This window comes from Erpetoichthys calabaricus, chromosome 5 (genome assembly GCF_900747795.2).
Source record: "Erpetoichthys calabaricus chromosome 5, fErpCal1.3, whole genome shotgun sequence".
In the NCBI taxonomy this organism is placed as follows: Eukaryota; Metazoa; Chordata; class Cladistia; order Polypteriformes; family Polypteridae; genus Erpetoichthys; species Erpetoichthys calabaricus.
Window position 1 is genome coordinate 250,084,896 of NC_041398.2, and position 16,446 is coordinate 250,101,341.

Genomic DNA, 16,446 nt, shown 5'->3' on the forward strand with positions numbered 1-16,446 from the left:
ATTCTAAGGTCAGAATGACTAAATACGGCAATACCTCACTCAACGAGTCCTCTGGGCAAGAAGCCCCTTTAAGATGAAATTAGCCTAAAACGTGTAACGTCAAGCGTCAGCCTTTTAGAACTCCCTGCTAGGCGCTGAGCAAACCTGCGATCCGGAATTCGGAGGACAGCTTGTTAAACTTGGGGTTCTGATAGAAAACAAAAGTATTTCTGTACTGTACGCTTTAACCTCAGGGGTACATTAAAGTGACATTAAAGTAATTTAGTTACAAAGTGGTGGATATTCTTGAATTGTTTATTTTTAAGGTTGTCACGTCGCCATTTTACAGTCTCAACAATTAGTGATTGTGTTGGTGGGACGCGCTGCAGCAAATGGCCAAAAGGCGCAATGTGTGGAGTCACAGATGTTTGGCTTCACAGCCGTGTTTGGCATTCAAATATATTCAAATATAAATAACCTCGCGCCAAACTACATCAGTGACCTCCTCCATCACTATGTGCCTGTCCGCCCACTAAGGTCCTCTGATTCTGGCCATCTTGTTGTGCCCCTCACTGATCTACACTCCATGGGTGACAGCAGGGCCTTCAGCTGTATAGCGCCCAGACTCGGGAATGACCTGCCGACATTAATCAGGTCAGCTGACTCCATGAATTCTTTTAAAACTCATCTGTTCAGTTTGTCTTTTAGCTCTACTTGACTTTATTACCCTTCTCTCAGTTTACTTCTCTGTCAAGATAATCATGTGACCTGTGTGTGTGTGCGCGAGACCATCGATTATGTTGTGTTAGGCTTTTTCTCTGAATTCACTGTCGTAATCTTCTTTATTTATTTATCTGGTTTGTACAATGCTATATACTGCATGCTGCCATTCTTTATTATATTCTGTAAGTGCCTTGAGCATGGGAAAGGCGCTATATAAATAAAATGTATTATTATTATTATTATTATTCAGTGCAGCATCCGGGATTACAGATCCCACAGCCAAACAACTTCAGTGCGAATCTTTAGGGGTTGTGCGGCTTTTGATTTTACATCCATCCATTATCCAACCCACTTTATCCATCTTACAGGGTCACGTGGCAATTTGTGTTTCACCTTCAGTAACGATCTTGTGTTTGGACGACAGCTCACCTTCAGGTCTTTGTGCAGTTTCAAGTGTAGAGCTTGGCGAGATCTCACCTTCAGGTCACAGTTTGTTTTGAGTGAAGATTTTGATGACAGCTTGTCTTCAAATTAGAACACTCTGGACAAGAACAGGCCATTCAGCCTAACAAAGCTCGTCAGTCCTGTCCACTTATTTACATCACATCGAGGTTTGAAAGTCCCTCAAGTCTTACTGTCCACCACACTACTTGGTCGCTTATTCCAAGTGTCTGTCGTTCTTTGTGTAAAGAAAAACTTCCCAATGTTTGTATGAGATACATGTTTCCAGCTGTGTCCTGGTGTTCATGATGAACTCATTTTAAAGTCACCATCTCGATCCACTGGACTAATTCACTTCATCATTTTAAACACTTCAGTCAGGTCTCCTCTTCATCACTGTAAAGGCTCAGCTCTTTTAATCTTTCCTCATAACTCATCCCCCGTAGCCCTGAATCAGCCCAGTCACACTTCTCTGGACCTTCTCTAGTGCTGCTATGTCCTTTTTGTAGCCTGGAGACCAAAACTGCACCCAGGACTCCAGATGAGGCCTCACCAGTGTGTTATAAAGTTTGAGCAGAACCTCCTGTGACTTGTACTCCACACATCAAGGCGCTATATAACCTGACATTCTGTTAGCCTTCTGAATGGCTTGTCTGGCAGCTGATAGTGACAAGTCAACTATGACTCCTAAGTCCTGCTCATAAGGAGGACTCTTGATTTTCAGACCTCACATTTTGACTTCCTATGTGTCATACTTTACATTTAATTACATTCCTATTTCTTCTGCTTAGACTCTAAAGGCTCAGCTCTTTTCATTTTTCTTCCTAATTCATCCCATGTAGCCCTGGAATCTGCCTAGCTACTCTTCTTTGGACTTTTTCCAGTGCTGTTATGTCCTTTTTGTAGACCAAAACTGCCCACAGTACATCAGATGAGGCCTCACCAGTGTGTTATAAAGTTTGAGCAGAACCTCCTGTGACTTGTACTCCACACATCAAGGTGCTATATAACCTGACATTCTGTTAGCCTTCTTCATGGCTTCTGAACACCGTCTGGAAGTTGATAGCTTAGAGTCCTCTACAACACCTAACTCCTTCTCATAAGGTGGACCTGATTTTCAGACCCCCCATTATGTATTCAAACCTCACATTTTTGCTTCCTATGTGTAATTCTTTACATTAACTGACATTAAATTTCATCGTCCACAAATCTGCCCAAGCCTGTATGCTGTCCAAGTCCTTCTGTGATGATATAACGGATTCCAAATGATCTGCTTATCCTCCTATCTTGGTATCATCAGCAAACTTAACCATCTTGTTCTTTATATTCCTATCTAAATCCATCCATCCGTCCATTTTCCAACCCGCTGAATCCGAACACAGGGTCACGGGGGTCTGCTGAAGCCAATCCCAGCCAACACAGGGCACAAGGCAGGAACCAATCGCGGGCAGGGTGCCAACCCACCGCAGGACACCCACAAACACACCCACACACCGAGCACACACTAGGGCCAATTTAGAATCGCCAATCCACCTAACCTGCATGTCTTTGGACTGTGGGAGGAAACCGGAGCGCCCGGAGGAAACCCACGCAGACACAAATCATTTATATTAAAAATATCAGCGGTCCCACCACTGCCCTCTGCTGGTCACCACTCTTAACGTCACCCAATTCTGATGAGGTTCCTCACACCATCACCCTCTGCTTCCTGTGTCTGAGCCAATTCTGCACCCACCTACACACCTCACCCTGAACTGCCAGTTCCTTTAGTTTGATGCCCACCCTCTCATGTGGCACCTTATCAAATGCTTTCAGAAAGTCCACATCAATCATCTCATCTGCTCCACTCTGGTCGTATCCTTTTGTTCCTCCTCATAGAATTCCAGCTTGTTAGTAAAACACGACCTCCCTCTCCTGACCCCATGCTGACTGTCCCGTCCTTGCCAGGTGTTGCTCAATCTTCTCCTTAATAATTCCTTCCATTAATTTTCCTGTGATGCCCGTTAAGCTTACTGGCCTCTAGTTGCTCTGATCTGCCCAGTCACCCTTTTTATATAATGGGATGATATTTGACATTTTCCAGCCCTACAGAATCTCTCCAGTGCTCAATGACTTCCTATAGATATGTGTCAGAGGTTTATATCCGAACTCGCTGGCCTCCTTAAGAACTCGAGGGTCAATATGATCTGCTCCTGGTGATTTGTTTGATTTCATCTTATTTAATCTCAGCAGCTCTTCTCTCTCCACAATTTCCAAATCCCTCAGTACCTCCTTAGTAGTCCCTGTTACCACTCTGAGGTTACCCACTCGCTTACTTGTGAACACCTCATTAGTTTAGGGCGTCTGCTATTTCATTGTCTGTACCACAGGGGATGCACAAACCAGTGTGTTTCTTCTCGCCGGTCCCAAGCCTGGATAAATGGGGAGGGTTACGTCAGGAAGGGCATCCGGTGTAAAATTTTTCCAAATCAATATGCGGACAACAATACAAATTTCCATACTGGTTCGGTCGAGCCCCGGGTTTACAACGACCGCCACCAGTACTGTTAGTCAACAGGGTGCTGGTGGAAACTGGGCTACTGTTGGCCGAAGAAGAGGGAGGAGACGTGTCTGGAGGCAGGAGGAGAGGAGGAAGGTAAAGAGAGTGAAACTGAGGGTAGGAACTTTGAATGTTGGCAGTATGACTGGTAAGGTGAGAGAGTTAGCAGATATGATGGAGAGAAGGAAGGTTGATAGATTGTGCGTGAAGAGACTAAATGGAAGGGGAGTAAGGCCAGGTGGATCAGAGGTGGGTTCAGATTGTTCTATCATGGTGTGGATGGGAGGAGAAATGGAGTAGGGGTTATTCTGAAGGAACAGCATGTCAAGAGTGTTCTTGAGGTGAAAAGAGTGTCAGACAGAGTGATGATTATGAAGCTGGAAATTGGACGTGTGATGATGAATGTTGTTAGTACATACGCACCGCAAGTTGGGTGTGCAATGGATGAGAAAGAAGATTTTTGGAGTGAGTTGGATGAAGTGATGAACAGTGTACCCAAGGGACAGAAAGTGGTGATTGGAGTGGATTTCAATGGACATGTTGGTGAAGGGAACAGAGGAGACAAGGAGGTGATGGGTAGGTATGGTGTCAAGGAAAGGAATGAAAAAGGTCAGAGGATAGTGGATTTTGCCAAAAGGATGGACATGGCTGTGGTGAATACATATTTTAAGAAGAGGGAGGAACACAGGGTGACATACAAGAGTGGAGGAAGATGCACACAAGTAGATGATATCCTATGCAGAAGAGTCAATCTGAAGGAGATTGAAGACTGCAAAGTGGTGGCAAGGGAAAGTGTAGTTAAGCAGCATAGGATGGTGGTCTGTAGGATGACATTGGAGTTCAAGAAGATGAGAGTGATCTCCATGAGATCTTCCTTCTCTCCCTGCATTATTCATCCTAATTCAAACTCTTTCTTTTTTTAGTGTGCTATGCACCCTTAGTCTCCTCTTCTCTGGATGAAGGCACCCAAAGGATCCTCCTATATGAATCTTTCTACAAAACTCGGTGTTCCCCATGCTGCACTTGAGAACAACCACTAAATGACACCCTCGGGTGAATCCCTCCACATCCCTCCTCTCAATTCCCACTTCCTGTACAGTAACTGTCACCAACCTTCATGCACGTACCTTTGGGGACCTTCCAGGCTGAGATGCGATGGCAGACTGAAGTCCATCGGTCCAGTCAGTGGTCACTCCTCTGGGGTCACCAGCCATACTCCTGTAGCTCAGGGGAAGATAGTTATCTCCTCTGATTTGGGGTTCCCTGCTGCTAGTGGGACCTCCAAGATGAGGACCTCCTCTGAAAGCCAAAGTGGACCTGAACTTTGTGGTGAAAGGCACAGCAGTGAAGAGTAACGTGAGCTCTGCTGTTTGTGTTGTCTGTGACATCTCAGTGGGAATAACACCAGTGGAATTCTGGGTGAAGTCGTATGACCTGCCCAGTGTTGCTGCAGCAGGTGATGGGCTCCCATCAGGCTTTGTGCCGCTCCTCGTCTCCGCTGGCCACGTTCTCTGTGTTTGTGTTTTCGTGCGACTTTTCCTGGGATTTTCCGTCTCGGACCTTGACCCTGGGGTGTGTGTGTCTCTTGTTTTAGTCACCATGTCCACCTTCAGAACAGACCACTGACTGGTCCAGTGTGGGTTTTGGTTCGGCTCCGGTGTGTTGGCCCCCATTATGTTGTCTCCTCTTTTCTCTGGGAGGCCTGATGTCATCGTTGCTGTCTGGATTGTCGTCGTTCTTGTGGCATTTTCTTTTCCGCTTGATGCTTGCTTATTTGTCACAGTCGACCATGTTTCCCAAAAGCTGGTGTCCCCTCGGTGTGTGATGACTCCAGGTCTCGCTGTGGGCTTTGCTGCTGCCACCATGGTTGTCGTTGGCCTTCTGTTTAGCTGCATGTTGAACAAAACGTAACGTTACTGCATTGAAAGGAAAAGGCAGAGGTGACCTGTCATGATTGACTTTGGTGACATTTTCAGACCATTTAAAGTCCTTTGGGGTTTTGTGTGCTGTTGAGAATTGGGATATTTCAGCATTGAAGGACGCTTTGGACTTGTGCTTTTATTTTAACATCCCTTCCTGCCGCCATCTTTGCTTCCGATGGGTGCCACTATTTTGTACGTATTTGTTGTGTGTTGCTACGTCGTGACTATCAGATGTCACGGTACTGTCATGGAGAGGAGACAGCAAACTTAATGAGACGGAACAGGAGATGAGCCACAGTTGAGAGTTCTGTAGAGCTTGTCGTTTGATTACCATGATGTCCGATTATTCACCAAATCCAAAACAAACCCCAACACTCGTAGTCAGAGTGTTTTGCCAGAGAGAACGGAAAGAAGAAAAACACGCAAAGTGAGTTTACTAGGACTTATCCGCCATCTCGGATAGAGACGTGTCGTCGGTACTGACTGTTAAACCCGTCGCATCGCTGACTTCTCCAGTAATGTTACGACAAAAGTGTGAAAATGGAACGGCCCAAGATAAAAAAACAAATATGGCGTCAAAAACTCAAAAGTAATTCTAATAACGTTAAATATATTTTGAAAGCAAAAAACGTCCAAAATTTGAAATCTGCGGAATTCAGAACAATAAACTTGCAGACAAATCGTGTGTTTATTATGCCAGTTCAGTTCAAATTGGCGATCAAGAGAAAAGACGAATGAAGTCAAAGCCGAGAAGCCCGATACACCGTTAAGAAAACTAAAAACGCTCAGGCACAAGTCGAGGGCAGAAAACGTAATTATGAAGAAGGTTTGTCTTAAACCAAAACAAGTTGTGAAATCCGTAAACTCGGATGAGGAAGTTTCAACTGATCTCGTTATTAACGGCAGTTTGTGACTCTGACAACACGGAGTTCTCCTAATGACGGGATAACCAAAATGGCAGCACAAAATAATTCACAACAACTAAAGTGGGCTTTCAATCTGAAAATTGAGAAGAGATTGTGAATGTAGGGCTCCAGAAAGCTGTAAAAAACGAATAATGAAGAATACGTAAAAATGAATAATGAGCCCATTTGTAACAAAATTAAAGAATATAACAATTAAAACCAAAACGATATCATAACAGTTGTGAGACTCGTAATCTGACCATGGAAACCGCATTCTGCACTCCGAATTTGTCCAAGTTTCCGGATTCTCAAAAATCTTTTATGGTGTTAGTTAAAGTAATTTTTAAAGAAATTGATACCTCGATTATAATTTTTGATTGACACATTGGGCTCTGGTCGCTTTTTTTGTTTTTTTTTCGCCTCCTCTCATGTCTGCCTTCTTTCTTCTGGCAGATCATCACCAAGTCTCCTTGACTTGATCTGTGAAGGCTTCTACCAGAAAGGACCAGGAGAAGTCGTTAAACCGTCCAGAATGAAAACCCCAGGAGGACTGCTCATCTTCTCGTCAAAATCAAAATGTGCGTCGGCTTGGCGGTAAGCTTTAGGTCCCTTGATGCTACGCTGTTACTGTGCTGCTATTTTTGATAAAGTCGGGAGATGAAGTGCAGGACGTAAAAATGAGGCTAAAACTGGGGTGGCACCCGTAACCAAACCCCAAAAGGAGACGGCACAGAAAAGACGATATTACGACAATAAAATCCAAAAATGAGTAATCTACTAACAGGGTGCAGTCGGGGGGTCCTAAAGGTGAGTTCACTACACCAAGACTTTGTGTTCTTTTCAGAAAAGGCGCTATATACAGTAAAGTCACATGGTACAGTGAGGTAAGGCTTGTTATAATCTTCTGAGACATGAGTTTTGTGTTTTGTACTTGTTGTTGTTGGGCGTATTTTGGAATATTTCATCATTATTCCGACAGCACCCTGATCTTTATTGTCACATGATGTCTCATTGTGAACGTACAGCAGCTGCCATTTTTGCTCTGAGCTTTCCATGCCCGTGGCCATGTTGTTAAGGTTTGTTATATCCATTAATGGCCCATGTCATGTGACATGCTATATCCCACCTATTTAAGATGGTGGTGCTCAGATTCTGGTATGCTGCCTGAGGGTCTCTGAGCTGGTTTTTGTTTAGTTTTAGTAGACATTACTGGACAGTTTGATTTAAAGAAAATCAGAGCCACCATCTCAGAGATGAACAGAATCCACGGTGATACTCTGACACCCACTGCCATTGGCACCACTCAAGTTTGGACATCTAGTCGTTTGTAACTGAAGAAGAACTGTGGCAAGTGAGGAGACAACGGCAGAGTTTAAGAGGCGAAAAAGTGCAACGGTGCTTGTGAATTTCAAAACGAGTGTTCCTGTAATGCCATAAATCAGGGAACGGTGGGATGGAGTCATCAGGAGGGCAAGAAATCAATAAATAAGTAAAACCAGCTGGGAATACAGAAGTTCATAGTGCAGCAACCACTCCATGGAGCCACATCACCGCCATGGCAGCAGGACTGATGATCCCACTAGTGACCCCTTGATTGCTCCTTCTTGCCATCCTTACACCAGATATACTGGCCTGCTCTTCACCCTTGGCACCATCACGTCATCTCTATGCCCACTATCAGCAGACTCAACTGGGCCCTGAACTCACACTCCTGGGCTTTTCCACTCTCTGCCACCTCTAGCTGCCCCCCGCAGAGAGCTCTGCCCCTGTCAGCCATCTCCCCTGCTCTCACCCTAAAGGAGACAACACCCTTTTGTCTCTTTCCTTTGTGCTGTCACGTCATCCGTTCCCCATCACCACTCGTCTTTCCATTGTTTTTCACTTCTTTCCTCCACAAATGCTCTTGGGTGCAGGATGGAGCATCAGAGCAGCTTGGCAAGAGCGACGGTGTGTGGACCGAGAGCCTAAAAGCCAGGGATCGGTGTTGAATCGGAGACCATTCTGTACACAATAAAGAGTACAAAAGGGGAAAGAAGAGTAGCGCAGGACTCTACGAGACTAAACCTGCGCCAGTCACAGTCAAGTGGAACCCGTCCCTCGTCACATAAAGAAAAGAACGAAACAAAAAATGAACCAACACAGACCCCAAATCCCCACCTAAAACGTGGAATTAGCTCAGACGCGATTGTATCGTATCTCTGCTTAATATGCAAAGTAAGCCCTGAAATAACTAAAACTGTCAAAGTCGCTGATCGCTGGCACGACGTCTTCTCCTCACTTACCATGGGGTGCCAGAATCTCAGCCAGTAGTGGGCCTCGTTCCACCCGTACAGATGTGTTGTCATCTACGAGGGAAGCAGAAAGGGACACACTGGTTAGTCGTTATCATTCGTGTTGTTTGTCACTTTTTGAGATATTGTGCTCATGCCGCGCCCAGTGCTTCTCGAAGCGTGTGCCAGGCGCCGTATGGGCGGACTGTCTGTGGTCTCTAAGATGCCAACCATGAGGCGCCTGGTCTGACTTGTCTGACGCACCTGTGCTACTCCTTACTGCGACTGTAGGCTCTCGCCTTCTCTCGTCTGACATTTCTTCTGCCTTTCAGCCTAACTCTTTCACTGCATGAGACTCGATTTTTAACTCCGTGACACGTCATTGTTCACGTCTGCCACTCGTCCACTGATGCCAATCTGATGTTACAGATCGGTTTTCCTCTTCATCAGGTTTTGTTTTCTTCTCTCTGTACTCGTGACGCACATTGAGGTGTTGTTATGTGTCTGAAGAGTTTTTGATGGTTCATCGTATTCAGAGATCAGCGCTGCTCTCTGCACCTTAAAAGAAGCTCCGCCCCCAATGCCAGCGCCACCTTGGTTTAGAAATGTGACACTCGGTGAGCCGTCTCACTGTTCCAGTCCAGTTTTCAGGACACTTCACTCCTGGTGGTCCCCGTGTGTGTCGTACGTCTCCCTTTGGTGAGACTAAGTGGTGAGTAACTGATTCGGCGCCCGCTGGACTGAAGTTTAGGAGCGGGACGAGAAATTTAGAACTGAGAAAAAATCTACCGGAAAAATTACAAAGTGAGACGTGAAGAGTGTGGTTAGGCCAAAGAAATGTCTCGTGGAGTGAATGAGGAAGCCTTGGACTGATCCCCGCTACTCCAAATACGCAAATACTGTGAAACGCCTTCATGTGGCGGAGGGGTTTGTGTGATCGACGATCTCCTCAGCGATGCTGTTGGGAGTGGTGGGCTCCATGGCCGCAATCCAACACATTGTTACCTTTGTTATTGTGCTGCCATCTTTTATAAAATGGTCAGATGAAGTGCAGGGCGTAAAATGAGGGCAAGACTGGTGGCGCCCGTAACCAAACCCCAAAAGGAGATGGCACAGAAATGATGACATTGCGACAATAAAATCCAAAAAGAAGTAATCAACTAACAAAGGGTACAGTTGGGGGTCCTAAAAGTGAATTCACTACACCAAGAGTTTGTGTTCTTTTTTAGAAAAGGCGCTATATAAAGTCACATGGTGCTGTGAGGTAAGCCTTGTTATAATCTAACGGGATGTGTTTTTGTATTTTGTACTTCTTATTTTTGGACATGTTTTGGAATATTTCGTCATGCTTGCTAGAGATCTTTTTGGTCACATGATGTCTCATAGTGGTGGTACAGTTGCTGCCATTTTTACATGTTGTTAATGATTGTTATCTCCATTGATGGCCCATAATATGTGACATGTTACATCTCACCTATATAAGATGGCGGTGCTCAGATTCTGCCATGCAAGTTCTGGGAAATACGATCATCCAGCTACTTGAGGGTCCCTGAGACATTACTGGACAGTTTGATTTAAAGAAAATTAGAGCCACCATCTCAAAGATTAACAGGATCCACTGTGATGCCCTGACAGCCACTGCAAGGGGCACCACTCAATTTCAGCGCCGCCTTCATGAGACGCGATTGGTTTAGAAATGTGACACTCGGTGAGCCGTCTCACTGTTCCCGTCCAGTTTTCAGGACACTTCACTCCTGGTGGTCTCCGTGTGTGTCGTACGTCTCCCTTTGGTGACACTAAGTGGTGAGTAACCGATTCGGCACCCACTGGGCTGAAGTTTAGGAGCAGGACGAGAACTTTAGAACTGAGAAAAAATCTACCGGAAAAATTACAAAGTGAGATGTGAAGAGTGTGGTTAGGCCAAAGAAACGTCTCATGGAGTGAATGAGGAAGCCTTGGACTGATCCCCACTGCTCCAAATACGCGGATACTGCGAAACGCCTTCACGTGGCGGAGGGGTTTGTGTGATCGACGATCTCCTCAGCGATGCTGTTGGGAGTTGTGGGCTCCATGGTAGGGCCACCCATGGCCGCATTTCATCAGTGAGGCCCTGACTAAGATTGACTTAACCCCAACCTAACGAGGGGCCAGCCAAAGTGATGTCACTTCCTGCCGTCCCTCATCATGCTGCGCACATGTGGACCCCCAACAGGAAGGGAAGTGAAAGAGGATTGTGCAGACACCTCCTTCTACCCGTTTGCCTGACAGGGGACACACAGGAGGGAAGTGATGGACAATTGGACGGACAGCCATGACTGCTGCAACAATCCGATTCAAAGCTGACAAAAAAAAGAAAAACCTGCAGACGTGTCGTTTACCTGATTTTCTCCTTGCAGTGCAGGATTGTTGTATCGAATCTAAAAAAAATAAAATCACAATTTAAGAGGTGGTTGTGACTGGGCAGGGGTGTCCGCCACGTCATCATTTAAAAAGAACTCCACTTACTTGTGGCCTTTGCCTGCTCTTACTGAACAACAGACGTCCGTAGGTGAAGACCACCTGTCGAAAAAGTTCAGAAGTGTGTTAGCATTGGGGACGTCAAAGTGGGCCAATCCCACCAGTGGATCATTGGGGGGAACAGCAGAAACCTGTGAGGTGTCCAGTCAGCCCATTCACAAATCAGTGAGCCGGCATGGTAGAAAATCTATCTATCTATCATGAGTGCAGGTCCAAACACCAGCACTTTACAAAAACACATGTTTGTTATTATTCCTAGTGTCCCCAAACACCAGTCCTGCACACTCACAGTGCTTCTGCACCAATCACTCCCAACACGGGCCTCTCCTAATGTCCTCTTTGGGCCGCCTTTCTTTGTCCTGTCACTGGAGCTCTGGTCTGCTCCAGTTCCCGACTCCAGCTCCCCGACTGTAGGAAGGCGGCCCATTTTATATTCACCCGGATGTGCGCCAGGTGCTTGATGACATTCTTCCGGCGGCACTTCCAGGTGTGGCAGAAGTGCCACATGAGCACCCGGGCTTAATGAGACTTGGTGCGCCCCCTGGCGGTAGCCATGGGCCCCCACGGGTTTGTGCCTCCTTGCTCTATCCCCGTGGTACCCTGCTTATCCATCTATCTATTATATAGTGCCTTTCACTTCTATCTATCTATCTATCTATCATATAGTGCCTTTCCTATCTATCTATCTATCTATCTATCTATCTATCTATCTATCTATCTATCTATCTATCTATCTATCTATCTATCTATCTATCTATTATATAGTGCCTTTCAAATCTATCTATCTATCTATCTATCTATCTATCTATCTATCTATCTATCTATCTATCTATCTATCTATCTATCTATCTATCTATCATATAGTGCCTTTCACTTCTATCTATCTATCTATCTATCTATCTATCTATCTATCTATCTATCTATCTATCTATCTATCTATCTATCATATAGTGCCTTTCACATCTATCTATCTATCTATCTATCTATCTATCTATCTATCTATCTATCTATCTATCTATCTATCTATCTATCTATCTATCTATCTATCATATAGTGCCTTTCACTTCTATCTATCTATCTATCTATCTATCTATCTATCTATCTATCTATCTATCTATCTATCTATCTATCTATCTATCTATCTATCATATAGTGCCTTTCACTTCTATCTATCTATCTATCTATCTATCTATCTATCTATCTATCTATCTATCTATCTATCTATCTATCATGTAGTGCCTTTCCTATTGATCTGACTGTCTGTCTTTATTTTGTCCCTGTCAAGGTGAGTAAAGAAATTCAAAATGGCAGCAGTGTGACTTACCGCATTTTCGTCGCTCACTGAACTCTGAGATCTCACCCTGTAGGACGGCGTCTGGAAGAAAAAGCAAGAAGGGCAATGCGGCGTTTAGAGCTTTCAGATGTTTGTGTCTCCCCAGGCTGACAGGTCCCTCAGTTCTGTTTATCCCCCTTCAGGACAGTCGTGGTATTACACAAGTGGGTGCCTGGCATATCTCCTCAGGATAAACTGTGAGGTGGTTAAGCTCCGGTGACCTCTTGTGCTCTCGTCAGTGTTAAAGTTACCACCCTAGTGAGGTGGGGGACATCAAGAATTCTTCCCTATTTGTACTTCAGGTCTGCTCAGAATTCTGTTTTCATCTTTTAAGAACACAAGAGGCTTTGCGTAGTCAGCTGATTTGCACTTCATGGTGTAGCTAATAACTACTTTATGTTCAAAATCCTTTTTTTCATTTTTGTTTCTTTATTATCATTTATGTTAATTGTGTTATTTTTGTTTATTATTTTTCTAATTATGCATATTATTTTGCCTTATTTTAAAGTGTCCTGTCTGTTCTGCCTTGTTTCCCGTGTTTTGGGGCTGGTTCATCAACAGGTGGCGCCACCTGTCAGTCTCCCCTTAGGGACTGCTCACTGCCCCCTGAAGGCTCATGGGAATCGCAGTCCCCCCCGCGGTACATTGTATGCAGTTGGTGTTGCTGAGTTCCCCTCTTCGTGTTTATCGAAGCTCTTTGGATTTTCTGGCTTTTAGACGCTGTGGCCCTGCTCAAGGGTTTCCTCTTCTGTTTTTCATACTGGGGACTTGGTTACCGTGGATTGTCTTGTTGGCAACTCCTTTTTGCCTCTTTGGCTCTTGTGAGGTTTTGTTCTTTATTTTCCCTTTTTGTAATAAACCTTCTGGTTTATGGTGGCTCTGTGGCTGAGGATCTGCACTGGCATCTAGAAGGTTGCTGGTTCAAATCCTATGGTTGTCAGAAGGGTTCCTACCCCTTGAGCAAGACCCTGAAAATTGCTCCAGAAATGCTGTATGATGGCCGACCTGCGCTCTGACCTGCAAAGGCCATTGGAAAAAGGCATATCAAATCAAATAAAAAAATATATGTATATATTTATAAAAAGATTTTTTGTTTGCCGTTTCATCCACAAGCCAGAGGTTTACAGTTATCCTCCCTCTTGGTGGAGCTTTGACTTTATTCTGTAAACTTGACATACAACGTGCTAAGAGCCCAGATTGTAAGCTGAAGCCAGCCACTAGAGTGGGAGCTCAGGCTGCCTTTGGGTGCTCCCTCTCTGGGCAGACACTTGGGGATTCTGGCCTGATCCGCCCGGCGGCTCTTGGAGGCCTCACACCACTTTGGCCAGTTTGAGGTGAGCATTCGAATGTTTAGGGAGGGCAACTAAATGGTAAAATAACCTAAAGAGCCCCCCCCCCCAAGGATTTTCATTGGGTGGACAGATGACTCCGCCCACCCAAAGCCACACCCCTGATTTGTTCCACTTTTACAAACTCAGTGACTTTGTAGTTTGTTTCAAATCCCCACCACTCTTTGTTATAGTGTTGTGAGGGCTTCCGAAAATTTCATTCCTTTAATTTGTATGTGGGGTGTTTGGATGAAAAATGGCAGAGAACGAGTGGTCAGAAGGTAAGCCAGAAACAGGCAGAGGCCTAATCTAAAAAACGGCGAGCCTATCGTTCCTCAGAGCTGGAACATTAATTGCAAATAAAGTCAGAGAAAGCAGGAATGGCCATTCGCTTACCAGAAATTGGTATTAGGAATCGCACAAGCCTTAAGAGGAGGAAGAAGAGGAAGAAGAACTGCTATTGATATGTTGCACCTTAAAGTGCTTCACGTCAATGGTGGGGAGCCGTCAACTTTGTGCTGCACCCACCTGGCACTTGAACGCTCGTCACACCTCAGCTGTTAGTTGGTGAAGAGATGAGATTGTCAGCTAAAAAGGGACAAGGTGACGATTAGGGGATCAGAATCGACAAGGTCATGGTGGGCAATTAATCCAGGACATCGCGGTACACTCTGCTCTTTTTGAAAGATGTCCTGAGATCTTTTATCACCACAGAGAGTTGGGACCTCAGAATTACATCTCATCTGGCGGACGTCACCATTTTTGTAGCACGGTGTCCCTGTCACTGCACTGGGCCATCGAGATCGACACACAGACCACAGGGTGAGTGCCCCCTACTGGCCTCACCAAAAGTAACCCAAGCTTTTCTGAGATCACTGATTCTGAACCTTTTTTTGAGTTGTGGACCCTTTTAAGAATCTGATGAAAGCTATGGACCCCCTTTTCCCCAGAAATAGTCACAGAAACACATAAACATGTAATGACAGACTGTGCTTCATTTATCGAGTTTTGATTGTCTCATACATCTATGACCTGTATGGTGGGCAATTTATTTTTCTTGGGTGTTCTTATTCTCACGAGTATGAAACTCAAGCATTCGGCTTAGGTGATATAAACACCTGCGAGAAAAATAACGGTGAGAGATGTGACACCCAAGAAAAATCATCGGGACTGGGCGGTGTAGTCAAATCTTCTTGTTCTTCATTCGGCTGCTCCCATTAGGGGTTACCACAGCAGATCATCTTCTTCCATATCTTTCTGTCCTTGTCATCTTGTTCTGTTACACCCATGACCTGCATGTCCTCTCTCAACACATCCATAAACCTTCTCTTAGGCCTTCCTCGTCTCCTCTTTCCTGGCAGCTCTATCCTTAGCACCCTTCTCTCATTATACCCCTCATCTCTCCAAACCAACATAATCTCGCCTCTCTGACTTTGTCTACCAAATCATCCCACCTGAGCTGACCCTCTAATGTCCTCATTTCTAATCCTGTCCATCCTCGTCACACCCAATGCAAATCTTAACATCTTTAACTCTGCCACCTCCAGCTCTGTCTCCTGTGTCACCGTCTCCAGCCCATATAACACAACTGGTCTCACTACAGTCCTGTAGCTCTTCCCTGTCACTCTTGCTGATACCCATCTGTCACAAATCACTCCTGACACTCTTCTCCACACATTCCACTCTGCCTGCACTCTCTTTTTCACTTCTCTTCCACAATCCCCATTACTCTGTACTGTTGATCCCAAGTATTTAAACTCCTCCACCTTCACCAACTCTACTCCCCTCATCCTCACCATTCCACTGACCTCCCCCTCACTCACACACATGTATTCTGTCTTGGTGGTCCTACTGACCTTCATTCCTCTCCTCTCATATCTCCACCTCTCCAGGGTCTCCTCAACCTGCAGATCACAATGTCATCAGCAGATGTCACAGTCCACAGGGACTCCTGTCTGATCTCGTCTGTCAGCCTGTCCATCACCATTACAAATAAGAAAGGGCTCAGAGCTGATCCCTGATGTAATCCCACCTCAGTCACTTCTACCGCAGACCTCACTACTGTCACACTTCCCTCGTACATATCCTGTACAACTCTCACGTACTTCTCTGCCACTCCCGACTTCCTCATACAATACCACAGCTCCTCTCGGGACACCCTGTCATATTCTTTCTCCAGCTCCACAGACGCAATGCATCTCCTTCTGTCTTCTCTAAACTTCTCCATCAACACCCTCAGAGCAAACATCACATCTGTGGTGCTCTTTCCTGACATGACGCCATCCAGCTGCTCACTAATCATCACCTCACTTCTTAACTGAGCTTCCACTACTCTTTCCCATAACTTCATGTGCATATCTATTGTCACACACATGTGTGACTGGGAGACAGCTGAAGGGCCTAAATGATTTAGATTCCATGCCAGACCAGGGGGTGGTGGGGTGCACTGACTGTCTCTCTCAATCTCTTGCTGAAATCCTGCTGGGTAC

The 16,446-nt window shown here is 45.3% G+C and overlaps 2 protein-coding genes across 2 annotated transcripts in view; one reads left to right on the forward strand and one right to left on the reverse strand.

The window, feature by feature from the left end:
* Window positions 1-16,446, forward strand: part of pkd2 (polycystic kidney disease 2) — a 913,849-nt gene that overhangs the window by 545,785 nt on the left and 351,618 nt on the right. The gene's annotated exons all lie outside the window — the stretch shown is intronic.
* Window positions 1-16,446, reverse strand: part of LOC114652391 (uncharacterized) — a 29,079-nt gene that overhangs the window by 11,210 nt on the left and 1,423 nt on the right. The window contains exons 2-6 of the mRNA XM_028802771.2: window positions 12,621-12,671; window positions 11,285-11,338; window positions 11,158-11,196; window positions 8,792-8,854; window positions 4,810-5,571 (exon numbers count right to left, since the gene is read on the reverse strand). Coding sequence (XP_028658604.1) covers window positions 4,810-5,571; window positions 8,792-8,854; window positions 11,158-11,196; window positions 11,285-11,338; window positions 12,621-12,671 — 969 coding nt within the window. The remainder of the gene's footprint in view (window positions 1-4,809; window positions 5,572-8,791; window positions 8,855-11,157; window positions 11,197-11,284; window positions 11,339-12,620; window positions 12,672-16,446) is intronic.